Source organism: Oryx dammah, unplaced genomic scaffold, assembly GCF_014754425.2.
Source record: "Oryx dammah isolate SB20612 unplaced genomic scaffold, SCBI_Odam_1.1 HiC_scaffold_23, whole genome shotgun sequence".
In the NCBI taxonomy this organism is placed as follows: Eukaryota; Metazoa; Chordata; class Mammalia; order Artiodactyla; family Bovidae; genus Oryx; species Oryx dammah.
In genome coordinates, this window is record NW_024070207.1 from 118,784,238 (window position 1) to 118,799,031 (window position 14,794).

Here is a 14,794-nt window from a genome sequence, read left to right on the forward strand (position 1 = left end):
AAAATTGCTCTCAAGTCAGTTGTGGGAGCACTGGCTACTCTGGCAGCTCCTGTCAGCTCTCCTCCAAGGCAGGCACGATGCTTTCAACACCTCCATTAGTGCCGAGATGATGCCAGCATTTGTGGCACACCGTGGGAGAGTGAAATGGTTTTATTCTCAGAGACAGAAAATGTTAAATCCTTGCTCTGCTACTATTAATTGTGTAACAGTAATCACATTAAGACATAGTTTTTTTCTTCAGTAACACGTAGGTAATATATTCGCAGGATCATATGCTTTGTGAATGCCAAAATACAAAGACAAGACGCTGCCCCTCCTTCCTTCCACAAATCTTCAGTGTCAGCTATATGTTCTAATCTTCAGGAAGTGTCATTTTGTTAGGGAAGACAGACGATGAATGAATAACCAAATGATTATATAATATATAATTATATGTTAATTATATAGTGCTCTTCATGGAAAAGCTAGGAAGAAGAAATGATCAGAATAGAAGGATTGAGACTAGATTGACCAGTTAGATTGGCTGGTTGTGGGGTGGCCTCTCTTAGGGAGTGACATTTAAATGGAGGCCTGAATGAAGTGAGGACGCAAACCATAAGAATATTGAGGGAAATACATTCCTGGGAGGTCAAGAGAGGATCAACGAATGGGATCTTGGCTCAAGGAAATTTCGCAAACGTGTTGATTCTAGAACTTACTGAATACTTGTGTGTTTTGCGCACATCACCTGGGTTAGTCCTCACCACACTTGGTGAGCTCATGGCCTAGGTCTCTGTTTTAAACGAAGAAACCAAGCCTCGGAGAAGTTAAGGATTTCACCCCACATCCCACACCTAAGTGAATAACCAACAAAGCCCAGATTCCACCCACGGTCTCAGTACCTGAGTTGTTCTTGAGGCAGGGCTGTGCCAGCAGGGGGTAGTGTTGGCAGGATCCCAGAAGCACTGGCGCCTCCGAGGTTGTAACAGGAAATTTCAAGGCAGGACCCAGCAGAGCTTTTAAAGGTTTGGGTTTGCCCCTTGGCTGAATACCTAAACAGTGTTGCTCATCTGTTCCTCTTTTGTGCAACGACCTTTTGGCACTTGTGAAGGTATTTTTGTGAGGTTGGGACTGGATGAGCCAATAAAGGGATAGCATGCAATTTCCAGGTTTCTCAGTGATTGCTCAAGAAATTAAAACATTTTTGTAAAATAACTTAGGTCCTGAGTTGTATGGATTCAAACATTCTGTTTCTGTCCTTGAAAATCAGTTAGCTGCCTCAGTTACGCAAGATGTTCCTTGCTGGCCTCTCTCATCAGCCATGACCTTAACCCATGTTTTTGTTTTGTTTTTCTCTTTTTCCTCCTCAGCTACCAGTAGGGAATATAAAAGCACCATTTTAGGGCAAATGGAAATTAAAACAGAGTTTAATCTAGAATATAAACTTTTTCTTTTAAAGAATACATTTTGCATCTGTAGTAGTGAATGAAGTCATGATACTCTCCTTCCTAAATACCATCCGGAAAGAAACAGCAAACTATTTGGTGCTGTAATTCTTCAGAATTAATTTATAACTCCTAGAGGTGCATCTTCTCTAAGCTTCATACTGCAGGTGATGCTTTTCTTTCATTACTGTTGTGAGTTTTTTGTCTTTCCCTTTGCAAATACAAATACAAACAAATAAGAACTGACAAGGAAGCATAAATATTTAGTAAAAACCCGTAGAAAGTTTAGGATCAGAAGGAGGAAAGGACACAGCAGGACCAGGACGCACCTCAAGTCCTTTAAGAAAACACCTGTTTCAAATTACAGATTTCTTTCTTAATTAGACATACACAATTCTTGAGTTTAAACATAACACTCCCAATTCCGTCAACCACCCACAGCAATCCTCCAGGTGTTCACGATTATGTAATGTCCTAAAAAATCATCTGGATTGTGTCAATTCTCAAAGTACTGCCTGAGCTTTTTATTTTTTAAATCCGCCACAGACGTTATTTTATCATCTAGTGTAGCAATTACAGCACTTAGCAAAAGTAAATAAATAAAAGGTAGTAAAGTTTCCTCGGTTTCTGATTTTTCTTTCCCCAAAGGCTAAAAGTGTGTTTTTTCCTTTAAGTAGTAAAAGGTAGGCATTATGGACTCAGTAAAGCATCATTGCCTAAACTTCTCTAGTTTTATGGTATTTAGCATAGGTGAAATGCTGTTTACTTTGGTATTACCAGAGAAAAGAGGACACACTTCCCTAGTGGCTCAACTGATAAAGAATCTGCCTGCAATGCGGGAGACCTTGGTTTGATCCCTGGGTTGGGAACATCCCCTGGAGAAGTGAAAGGCTACCCACTCCAGTATTTTGACCTGGAGAATTCCACGAACTGTATAGTCTATAGGGTCACAAAGAGTCAGACATGACTGAGTGACTTTCACACTCACACCACAAAAGTAAAGAAAATGAGGAGATAACAGTCTTTTCATTCTTTTAGAAACAGTATTGGAATTGCTCTCTAAAATAAAATTTGGAAAACAAAAAAACTCTTTAGATATCCATGTAAATTTTCATCTTTAAATGAGTCATGCTTCCTACAATTTACTTTTGAAAGTTGCTGACACATTTTTAGATGCTTAACAACTTCAAAGCCCCTAGATTGGATAATTAAAAAATCTTGCAGGACGGAAAGAACAAGATTTGAAAGAGGCTCCTTTGAGAACCCAAAGGGGAGCTTTAGTGCAAGCAGAATGAAAATTGCCTTTATTATGCAGTTATTTTAATTAAAAATGCATGCATAACAGGAAAAGGAAAGCAATTCTAGACACCACACCATGTAGTTGGGCTGGTTGTTTGAAATTTGGAACCTTTTTATTTGCCCTCTGAAATTTTTAAGCTTGTATGGAGTCCTAAGTGTCTAAGTCTTATTTTGATATGAGTACCCTCTATAATAACTCCAGGTCTTTTCCACCAGTAACATATTAAAGTCAGAGCTACCGGTGTTGTCCTCACAGCTAATTGATTCTTAGTGTTTTGCTTTGTGTCTCACTGCCTTCCTGTCCAGCCCCAGGTCATCTACACAGGGAACCAGTATTCAATGGCATCTATGTAGAATAAAGCATATCATTACTTCCATTCACTGATTAGTGGCAGCACCTTTTTATTTCCTCCAAATAAAAATAGTTTCCATTGTGAAAAAAAGTACTCATTGCAGAAAACTCAGACTATCAGAAAAGAAAGTAGATAATAAAATATACCTGCAATTCCACCCTTTGGAGATGACCTTTAATCACATTTTGGTGCATGTATATCTGGGCACTTACAGGCATACACAGCATGACTGAGTATAGTTTTATTTAAATAAACCCATTTCAGTGCATCTTTGCATTTGATCCCTTTAACTATAATTGCTATTCTGTAGCCTGCTTTTCTGATTAAATAATATTTCATTTGTCTGTGACGGTGAATAAAGATCTGTATTACTTTTTAACAGTTGCGTAATAATATTCTCTTGTATGGCTGTACCATCATTTATCCAAGAGGAATATTAACCACCTCAGAGATGCCGATGATACCACTCTAATGACAGAAAGCGAAGAGGAACTAAAGAGCCTCTTGAGAAGAGTGAAAGAAGAGACTGAAAAGGCTGGCTTAAAACTCAGCATTAAAAAATTAAGATCATGGTATTTGGTCCTATCACTTCATGACAAATAGATGTGGAAAAAGTGGAAACAGTGACAGATTTTCTTTTCTTGGGCTCCAAAATCACTGCTGACAGTGACTGCAGCCATGAAATTAAAAGACACTTGCTTCTTGGAAGAAAAACTGACAAACCTAGACAGCATGTTAAAAAGCAGAGACATTACTTTGCCGACAAAGGTTCATATAGTCAAAGCTGTGGTTTTTCCAATACTCATGTATGTATGTGAGAATTGCCCATAACGAAGGCTGAGCACCAAAGAATTGATACTTTCAAGGTATGGTGCTGGAGAAGCCTCTTGAGAGTCCCTTGGACAACAGAGAGATCAAACCAGTCAATCCTAAAGGAAACCAACCTTGAATATTCATTGGAAGGGCTGATGCTGAAGCTGAAGCTTCAGTGCTTTGGCCACCTGATGTGAAGAGCTGACTTATTGGAAAAGACCCTGATGCTGGGAAAGATTGAAGGCAGGAGGAGAAGGGGGTGACAGAGGATGAGATGGTTGGATGGCATCATCAACTCAACTGGGCATGAGTTTGAGCAAACTCTGGGAGATGGTGAAGAACAGGGAAGTCTGGCATGCTGCAGTCTATGGGGTGGCGAAGAATCAGACATGACTTAGCAACTGAACAACAACAAGAACCCTGTTAACCCATCATCCAGATTGTTGCTGTTTTTTTTGCTACTATAATAAACATTGCAAGATAGATATGTGCAGACATTTTGTATTCTTGTTGTCTCCTTAGATTAAAATCTTTGAAGTATAGTTTTAAAATTCTTAATCCATTTGGAACACATTTCTGTACTGGAGTGGGTAGCCATTCCCTTCTCCACGGGATCTTCCCAACCCAGGGATCAAACCCAGGCCTCCTGCATTGCAGGTGGATTCTTTACCTGCTGAGCCACAAGGGAAGTCCAAGAATACTGGAGTGAGTAGCCTATCCCTTCTCCAGCAGATCTTCCCAACCCAGGAATTGAACTGGGGTCTCCTGCATTGCAGGTGGATTCTTTATCAACTGAGCTATCAGGGAATCCCTTTCTGTATATAGTGGGGGCTTACTGTCTTTTTGCTGAGAAATAGAATACTGCCTGCCGTATCTGTAAACAAAGGATGTCACAGTCATCAGGATTGTGGCTATCTCTGCTGGTGAGCTGGTGAACCCTGAGGAAACTCAAGAAGTAAAGAATATATGCCATCTAGCAGCCATCAGGGGCCTTCCCGGGTGGCTCAGTGGTAAAGAACCCACCTGCCAATGCAGGAGATGCATGTTGGATCCCTGGATCGGGAAGATCGCCTGGAGAAGGAAATGACAGCTCACTCCAGTATTCTTGCTTGGGAAATCCCAGGGACAGAGGAGTCTGATGGGCTACAGTCCATGCGATCACAAGAGTCAGACACGACTTAGTGACTAAACCACTACCACCACTAGCAGCCACCCGACTGCAGCTACTCCCAATGGTGAACCCTGAGGAAACTCAGGGTATGAGAACATAGGATACTGGCCCCAAATAGCTGAGGTGCATATCAAAGGAATGATTTCAGTGAACTTAGACTCTTCCATCTTCCCATACACAGAAAAGCACTAAATTCCTTAACTTGAGATATCTAGTTTTCTTTGATTGACGGTTATCTTTTGTTCCTATTACCTGCCCTTTGTTGCACAGCTCCTATAACTAGCTCCCCCTTTGCTGCCTCAGAGCAGTTCTCTCAGGGTTCCTTGAGATGCTGCTTCCCAGGCTGGAAGTCCTAAAAATGTCCACCAAATAAAATGTAACTCTCAACTTTTAGCTTGTGAATATTTTTTCAGTTGACATTTCATATAGTCAGTCTCTTGTTCCAACAATATGATTTATTGGAAAATGCATCCCTTGGCCCCCTGATTTGAAATTGCTGTAATTATATGTTAATTTCTCCTACAGATGAGTCTCCTTTATTCCTGTGTCAGTGTTGCCATTATGATTGCAAGTTCCCAAGCAGGGGTTTTAGACTTAAAATCTAATCAGAGTTCTCCCGAGAAATAGAAGCAATTGGATACACAAAGACCGTGTAAGAGGAGATTTATTATAGGAATTGGCTCACATGATTAAGGAAGGTGGGCAAAGCTAACAGTCTGCCATCTACAAGCTGGCCCTGGTCCAAGGCTGATGTAAGTAAGCTGGTCCAAGACTGCTGATGTAAGCCCCAGAATTCGAAGACTGAGAACCTGGAGTTTTGATGTCTGAGGGTAGGAGAAGATAGGCATCTCAGCTAAGTAAGAGAGAGCATGAATTCACCTCCCTCCACCTTTTTGTTCTGTTCGAGCTGTCAAAGCATTGGATGTACCCACCCACACTGGTGATGGTGGAATATGTATCTTCAGTCTGCTGAGTCAAATGCTAATCTCATCCAGAAGCACCTTCACAGATGCTCCCAGACGTAATGTTTTACCTACTATCTGAGCATCCCTTAGCCCAGTCAAGTTGACAACATAAAATTCACCACCACAGTCTAGATCCTCTAGTTTCTGTAGCCATCTGCCTGTCACCTGCTGAGATAAAGGTCACTGCCAAGGCAGTCCTGTACACAGTATATACCCCAATGACATTGTTCTGCAGGATGACACATGAAGAGTCCTCATGTCACCCAGCTTGATTTTCACTGTAGTAAGTGCTCCATAAATACTTCTTTTCAAGATCCAGCACTCAATAAAAGTTACTCCAGAAAAGCTGGGTTTATTATAAGGCTGCAGTGTAAGATTTCAACAGCATGACAGTAGCAGGTCTTAAACTGCCCTTAATTGGGGGTATGAAGAGACAGAATAAATAATGGCCTGGTTTCCCAGCCTGGATTCTGAACGATTTCAGATGAAAGAGTAAGAAAGATAGATAGCAGACAAACATAGACGTTTATTTCCAATAAAGATGATCCTGTCAAATGAGGCTTATGCCTGCAGGCAGCTGGGCTTCCGAATACCACACCTGAAACTGAGGCAAACTCTGTTCTGATCTCACTGGATTGCTGGAGCTGGCCCTTCTCATAGAGGCGAAGAGCGAAAGAGGACCCTGGCCTTCTGTGGGCAGGCTGATTCCCAAAGAGGAAGGGGAGAGGCAGGGTTCAGTATAGGAGAACAGTTTCTTTTAAGTCGACCAATCAGATCAAGCTGTTCCCTTCCAACCTTGGAGGGGTGGGTGAGCTGCAGCAAGAATAGAGTGTTAAGTCCATGGGGTCACAAAGAGTCGGACACAAAGAGTCGGACACCACTGAGCGACTGAGTGAACTGAATTGAATATTAATGGAGTACCCTCCGTGGGGAGGGAGATACATCACAAAGGGCAGTGGAGGTTTTCCCTAACACTTTGTGGAAGGTCCTGCCCTGCTGGTGGAGCAGGGATTGCATGATAAAGGAGGCCAAGATCGTGGCTGAACTAAACATGCATTAAGTGCTATACTTGGTTTTATTTTGTGGCCCCCTCTTGTCTCTGCAGGCTTATCTCTTGCCATTCCTGTTCCTTGAACGAGAGATGATCTCCCTTACTTCTTGATCTTCACGTATGCCTGGAACACACTCCTGGCCCACCTTCACTGTCATCTTTTTTGTCTGGCTTACTCCCATCCCTCCTTAGGCTTCACTTCCTCTGAGAAGCTTTATCTGGCACCCAAATGTGAGCTAAAGCCTTCCTGGGCTCCTCACAGTAAATCCTTCCAGTGAATATTCAGGACTGATTTCCTTTAGGATTGACTGGTTGGATCTCCTTGCAGTCCAAGGGACTGTCAAGAGTCTTCTCCAACACCACAGTTCAAAAACATCAATTCTTCGGCACTCAGCCTTCTTTATGGCCCAACTCTCACATCCATACATGACCACTGGAAAAACCACAGCTTTGACTCTACGGATGTTTGTTGGTAAAGTGATATCTCTGCTTTTTAATACACTGTCTAAGTTTGTCATAGCTTTTCTTTCAAGGAGCAAGCGTCTTTTAATTTCATGGCTGCAGTCACCATCTGCAGTGATTTTGGAGCTCAAGAAAATAAAGTCTCTCACTGTTTCCATTGTTTCTCCATCTATTTGCCATGAAATGATGGGACCAGATGCCATGATCTTCGTTTTCTGAATGTTGAGTTTTTAAGCCAACTTTTTCACTCTCCTCTTTCACTTTCATCATGAGGCTCTTTAGTTCCTCTTTACTTTCTGCCATAAGGGTGGCATCATCTACATATCTGAGGTTATTGATATTTCTCCTGGCAATCTTGATTCCAGCTTGTACTTCATCTAGCCTGACATTTCACATGATGTACTCTGTGTATAAGTTAAATAAGCAAGGTGACAATATACAGCCTTGACATACACCTTTCCCAATTTGAAACCAGTCCGTGGTTCCATGTCTGGTTCTAACTATTGCTTCTTGACGTGCATACAGATTTTTCAGGAGGCAGGTCAGGTGGTCTGGTATTCCTATCTCTTGAAGAATTTCCCACAGTTTGTTGTGATCCACATAGTCAAAGGTTTTAGCATAGTCAATGAAGCAGAAGCAAAAAGAATTCTCTTGCTTTTTTTTAATGATCCAACGGATGTTGGCAATTTGATCTCTTGATTCCTCTGCCTTTTCTAAATCCAGCTTGAACATCTGTAAGTTCTCGGTTTATGTACCATTGAAGATTAGGTCTACTTTTTATGCCTTAGGATAAAGCAAAAACAGACTACAAAAAAACCTGGCCTAGATATGTATAATGGGTTCTTGTATGAAGGAGGGAATATTTTTAGTGTAAAATGGTGGTGTCTGATGTATATGCTGAGACCTTTATAAATATTTTTCTTCTCTTACCTCTTGGGTATATTTTTTTGTTTTTCTTCTTAAAAGGTAGTATTTTTACTCTGTTTCTTTTTGTCATTTTAGAGAGTTGTGACTTGTTGGTAAAAAGTATTATCTGTATTTAAGCTTCCATATTTTTAAATACTGGTTCAAATTGCTGTATTTTGTGGACTGGGTCTTTGAACAAAAATTAGATCTGGCTTACATAATTACAAGAGATGTAGGGATTTTAATTGCAGACTACATTTTCGGTTTTGTTTGTTTAAATAATGGTTAAAGAGAATTTTGAAATAAAATTTCCAAGATTAAAAGGATAAACACATTAAACTTTAAAAGAAGCATTAGCATAGCTATAATATGAAAACTTTGTCCAGTAGTGCAAATGATCAGAGTTGTCATCCATAAGCTAGAAGCAGGGAGCCATGTGTGGTTTGCAGATAAACATGATTTGGTGGATAACTTTCAGAACTGTTGAGGCTCATTGGTATTTCTTGCTGGCATTACAGGTGAATTTCATAAGTGTGTACAAAATAAGCAAAATGGAAAGTTGAATCTAAATAGAGTTGTACAGAGAGGTCCCCAACTTCAACATACACATGATGTTTTAAGCTTTTAGTATTAAATTGTATATTTCAAATGTTACCATGTCCTTGGGGGTAGTGTAAAATCCTTTCTAAGTATTGGTGTCTTTTTCATCTTTGTTAGTTAGGATCATCACAGTAGTTTTTTAAATACGAATTTTAGAGATGCTTGATTTTTTCCTTTTAGTGAAATCATGAACTAAGAAGGGCTTGATTTTCTTGTGCAGTTTAAAATTGATGCCATCTTGTTTTGCCCAGAGATACCATGATTGCAGAGGCCCCCAGGAAGGTTTTGCTCTCCACACAAAATGCCTACCATGGATGGCTGCCAGTGTCCAGGTTTATTTATCAAGATCAGTGTTATCAAGTGAAACTTTCTCTAAAGATGGAAATGCCTTATCATCTGCACTGTCCTACCATGGTGGCCACTAGTAGGGCTGTTGTACAACCCGAATTGTGAATAGTACAGTTGAGGACTGATTCTTACATTTTGTTTAATTTTAATTACTTTAAACTTAGCCACTTGTAGCTAGTGGCTCCCCTGATGGACAATTCAGAATTGCAGTATGGACAGCGCTTTTAGATTTAATATGGACACGCCCCTGGAAAAGTCAACTTGAATTCCTGTGAAATCATTTGACATATCTTGCCAGCATTTATTGAACAATTTTGTGGGTGTGCGTGCCTGGTCCTCTGGATTTCTCCTGTCAGCTTGTAGAGGAAGGTATGGAGGTCTGCAGTCTGTCAGCGTGGTCTCGGTAACAGGGTTCCTGCTCTCTCAATGGGAGCTTCCTCTCTTCACCCTGAGCTCTGGAGCCCCTCTCACCCAGCCAGGGGCTCTGCTTGCTCAGGGCTGCTTCTGCCTGGAGGAAGGGGTTCCCAATTGAAATTCTCTCAAAGATGTTGCCTGGCCTAGCAGGGCCCTGTCAACTGAGGTCCATCCCCTCAGCTCACCTGGCAAGTTTTCCTAAACACATTTGCAATGGAAAAAGTGAACAACTCCTCACAGCTCTCCAACACCTACTTTTTCTTCTGTTCCACCCCCCCCCCAAAGGTATCTTACCTCCTGGAAGGGGGCAGCATGGCCCATGAAGACTTCTGCGGACACGCTGGTCAGTTGAACCCAGGAGACCTGCAGGTATGGCCGAGACGAGGAAAGGCTGATGGTTCCATAGTCTGGCTGTTGCTGATGACCCTACCCGCGCCTGGCACCTTCTCGCGGCCCTGCTCTGTCTGTCACGTCCTGGACTTCTCCCTTCCTACGGCTCCTGGCACTCCACCTGGAAACTTGTGCAGGGCTCTTGTGTTCTTCTCTCATGCTTCTCTAAACCCCCCACAGTCATTTTTTAGCTCTTACCTAAATCTTTTTCTTATGTTTCTCAAAAGAGTAATCACAAGTCACCATCTCAGCTGCCTTCTCTTCTACTCTACCCTCCATTCATTGAAGTCAGGGTTGGCCTCTCAGCACTGCCCCCAAACCTTTCCTGAAGCTGTCCATGTCCTGGTCACTCACAATGTCCCAGTTGCCACATCCACTGCTCCAGTTTCTGTCCTCATCTTTCCAGATCTGTCTGCTGTCTTTGAGACAGTTTTCTATCTTCCAGTTCATTTTCAGGGTAGGTATTGTCACTTAAGAATATGACCCAAACCCTGCCACCATACTGGTCCTGTCGGACACATGTTACAGTTAAAATTCCCAGGGAGTGCTTGGGTCATTTTTGCCAGTTTTTTTATAAGCCTGGCCTCTATATCAGGTGCTTTCTGGGATCATTTACGTATTTTGTGGGATGACAGCTGCAAATATTTGAATTGTGGCATTTCAGTGAACATGAGATTGAAAGTGCAAGTCATTCAGTCCTGTCCGACTCTTTGTGACCCCATTGACTATACAGTCCTTGGACTTCTCTGGGCCAGAATACTAGAGTGGATAGCTCTTTCCCTTCTCCAGCGGATCTTCCCAACCCAGGAATTGAACCGGGGTCTCCTGCATTGCAGGAGGATTCTTTACCAACTGAGCTATCAGGGAATTAGATGTGAGAGTTGGAGTATAAAGAAAGCTGAGCACCAAAGAATTGGGGCTTTTGAACTGTGGTGTTGGAGAAGACTCTTGAGAGTCCCTTGGACTGCAAGGAGATCCAACCAGTCCATCCTAAAGGAAGTCAGTCCTGAATATTCACTGGAAGGACTGATGCTGAGGCTGAAACGCCAATATTTTGGCTACCTGATACGAAGAACTGACTCATTGGAAAAGACCCTCATGCTAGGAAAGATTGAAGGCAGGAGGAGAAGGGGACGACAGAGGATGAGATGGTTGAATGGCATCACTGATGTAATGGACATGAGTTTGAGTAGGCTCTGGGACTTGGTGATGGACAGGGAAGCCTGGCGTGCTGCAGTCCATGGGGTTACAAAGTTGGACACAACTGAGCAACTGAACTGAACTGAACTGAGATTGAAAGGCAGAAAAGCAAAAGGGCCAAGAGTCATGGCCCAAAAGTCAACAGTAACATCTCACCAGAGCAGAATGTAAAGTGTAGCTCTGACTGGTTGTGACCCCAGAAGTGGGTTCTTCCACCCTCCATGCAGGAGCTCTAATGTGCCTTGGCATGGATCCCAGCAGAATTGAGCCTCAAGTGCCCACAGATGCAACCTGCTCATTAACCCCCCTTTTGGCTTTCTCCCTTGTCTGGCTTGCTCTTCCTTTCTGCAACACTTTCTAGATGAACTCCCTGCACTGGAGACCTGTCTCAGGATCTTCTGCAGGAGAAGCCACGCTGAGACAGACAGGAGATCTACCTGTTGTTTTCTAGCTCTTCATCTCCAGATCCTAAGCTTGGCATCTGGGGCTGGCCCCTCATATGCTCCTACTAACTAAGAAGGAAATGAACGCATGTAAGATCTGCACAGCAGTGGAGGCAGTAACTTTCTCCAGGTAGTGAGGACTCCGTTAACAGAGTCGAGCCAACTGACTCAAGTCAGCTGTCTGGGGTGTGGTGGAGTCTGTGGGCCTCTACATGTACCACGCGCCCATCCTCCATCCTGCCCCGGGCACGGCCCTCTGCCCAGGGAAGGGCCTCTCTCAAGGTGGTGCTCCCTCCTGCAGCATGGCCCACACTTGAGGGTTTGTTGATGTGAGGATAGAGAGCCTCCATCTGGGACAATTCTAAAGTTTCATCCAATTCCAGGGCTCCCTGCTGGAGCAGCTGAGGCCTCCACTGTAGCTGCATTGGTGATTGGCTTCTCTTTGTGCCCCTTCCTGCTTTTCTCACTGATTAAGATGCATCTCCTGAGAGCCTTCCCCAGTTTACCCTCTGCCTGCAACTTCCCATCTCAGAGGGCAACCTGAGACTCAGAGATGCCAAAGAGGGGGTTCTTCCACCTCTGTGAATGCCCGAGCTGATGCTTTGATTTCACACTTGGAGGCATGGGATGTGTTTGGAAAACCAGAAAGGGCCCCAGCCGTTGTCACTGTCATTTCGTTATCCCTCATGGTGCCTGGGGACTTGGAGAGCAGCACTCGTAAGGTGCCTGGCTTAGTTACTGGGGTGTAGTCGTCCACCTGCCGGCTCATTAGAGGCCAGGTCACACTTCCTTCTTGTCGCTCTGGTATTTGCAGTGGATGACCGCGGGCCAGGGCATCGTGCATGCCGAGATGCCTTGCTCAGAGGAGCCAGTCCACGGCCTACAACTGTGGGTAAATTTGAGGAGCTCACAGAAGATGGTGAAGCCTCGGTACCAGGAACTGAAAAGTGACGAAATCCCTAAACCCAGTCAAGATGGTGTGACCGTTGCTGTTATTTCTGGAGAAGCCCTGGGAATCAAGGTGAGCCACGCCATGGGGTGTTTGTGAAAGCGGAGGCGCGTGGTGATGCGAGACTGGGCCACTCTGGGTCTGCAGCTCTCACGGAGTTTCCACAGTTCCCGTCTCATGGAGGGACCTGCTTCGGAGGTGTCAGAGTAATGCACTCTAAGGGAACCTGGAAGGTTTTCGCCATGTGCTAACCCTTAGAGTTAGGAAAATTGTAAGAAAACAAGCTCATGTAAAAAATTCAGTAAAAAAGCAGTTTCCAAGATTCATCTTAATATGTGGGCAGATTGGGTCTATTTCCTTTCATTTATGGTATAGTCTTAGATTAGAACAGTATGTTTCAGAATCAAAATCCAAAACTGACTCTACTCCCTGAAGATATATTTAAATTATTTGTGCTCAACTTAGTAAGGACCATATATTGCTACATCATAGAAAGGGTTTTTTTTTTAATTGACTTGAACATTTATTTAATCCATTTGTGTCTTATTGTCGTTCAGTCCCTCAGTTGTGTCCGGCTGTTTGTGACCCCACAGACCACAGCACACCAGGCTTCCCTGTCCCTCACCATCTCCCAGAGTTTGCTCAAACTCATGTCCATTGAGTTGGTGATACCATCCAACTCATCTCATCCTCTGTCATCCCCTTCTCCTCCTGTGAAGCCCTTTATGTCTTATACATTCTTCTTAACTGAGACTTTATATTTCGCTTCTGGGTCCCACCTTTTAATCGAATGAGATCAATTTCAGCTAAATTTCATGGACAGATGTTGGTACGGAAAGGGTATGTTCAGGACTGTGTCAGTCGCATACCTGCTTCCCGGGAGCCTGGGTTCCTAGATACTGAGCTGGGTCGTGTGGTCTCTTAGGTGAGGTTCCACAGAGGCAGACCCAGAGGTGAGCACTCCTCTGGCAGTGGTTTTAAAGGGAGTGTCCCTTGGGGAACAGAAACAGGAACCTGGACAGGAAAGGGAAGGTAGCCAAGCAAGGGTGTCATCTCAGGCAGAGTCCCAAAGAGGATTCAGACTCAGGAGGATCAGTCTGCCCTACCCCTGGCAAGGGAGCTGGGCTTTTGCGCTCCCTTTCCCCAAGTTATTACTTACAGCCATTGGTTTGGGCTGGGTGGCACAGAAATGGTTAAAAAGGATGGAAAGGGGGATCTGGGAGGGGCTGAGACCTCCAGTTCCCCGCTTGCTACCTGTTGTCTATTTTTGGTTGTCTGTTAACCTGTTCAGTGGCATCAACATATGGGGACCCACTTTGCAATTCTTTGTACAACCAGCCCTTAAAGCTATTTTAAATGCTAATTTAAATAAATGTAAATTTTGTTTATATGCACCCACAGGGATGGTGGCTGGGCAGTGGGATGCACCTCGTGGTTAGCAAGTTAGTCGTGATTATTGGTGAGGACTTACTGGTTTTTATATATCCTGCGCTGCAACTGCAGTTCCTTCCTGTCCTGCATCCTTGCCTTGTTCCAGTGCAAATAGAAGCGATTGAGGAAAAGCATATCAAACTTCATTCCCTATTAAGCATTGATAACTGACTGCTGCCTGTGCCCTGGCAGGCCTCTGTCTTCACTTTGTGGTTGAAAAAGTTGCCCTTCCTTGTGTTTCTGTGACCCATTCATACGTTGCCAAGCACTGGGCAGCACCCTTCTCAACTGTGCATCCAGGGTTTCCTTCTCTTCAGCTCTACAGAGAGATCTTTACAGGTACAAGGCAGAGGACATGGAGGGTCTAAGAGAGCTGAATTGGTGCAGAGGAGAGGCCTTTCACTCCATTTCCCATGGCAGTTTTCATTCTGTATTTTCAGGACTCCAGGGATGGGCCTTCTGGGGATCCTGAGGCCAATGTTAAAGGTCAAAGGATTTCCCTCTCTGTGTTTCAACCAAAGCACAAGACTTTGCCCAGTCACGTGTATTGGGATTGTCTTTAAGATTTCTCTTAC

The 14,794-nt window shown here is 43.5% G+C and overlaps 1 protein-coding gene across 4 annotated transcripts in view; it reads left to right on the forward strand.

Moving 5' to 3' along the window:
- The window catches only part of PIR (pirin), a 101,215-nt gene that overhangs the window by 26,842 nt on the left and 59,579 nt on the right, over nucleotides 1-14,794 (forward strand). For all 4 annotated transcript variants that reach the window (XR_005725516.1, XM_040266595.1, XM_040266597.1 and 1 more), the window contains exons 4-5: nucleotides 10,092-10,175; nucleotides 12,654-12,860. Coding sequence is in view for 3 of the 4 variants with exons in the window: in XM_040266595.1 (XP_040122529.1) it covers nucleotides 10,092-10,175; nucleotides 12,654-12,860 (291 nt within the window). In the remaining variant the exon portion in view is untranslated. The remainder of the gene's footprint in view (nucleotides 1-10,091; nucleotides 10,176-12,653; nucleotides 12,861-14,794) is intronic.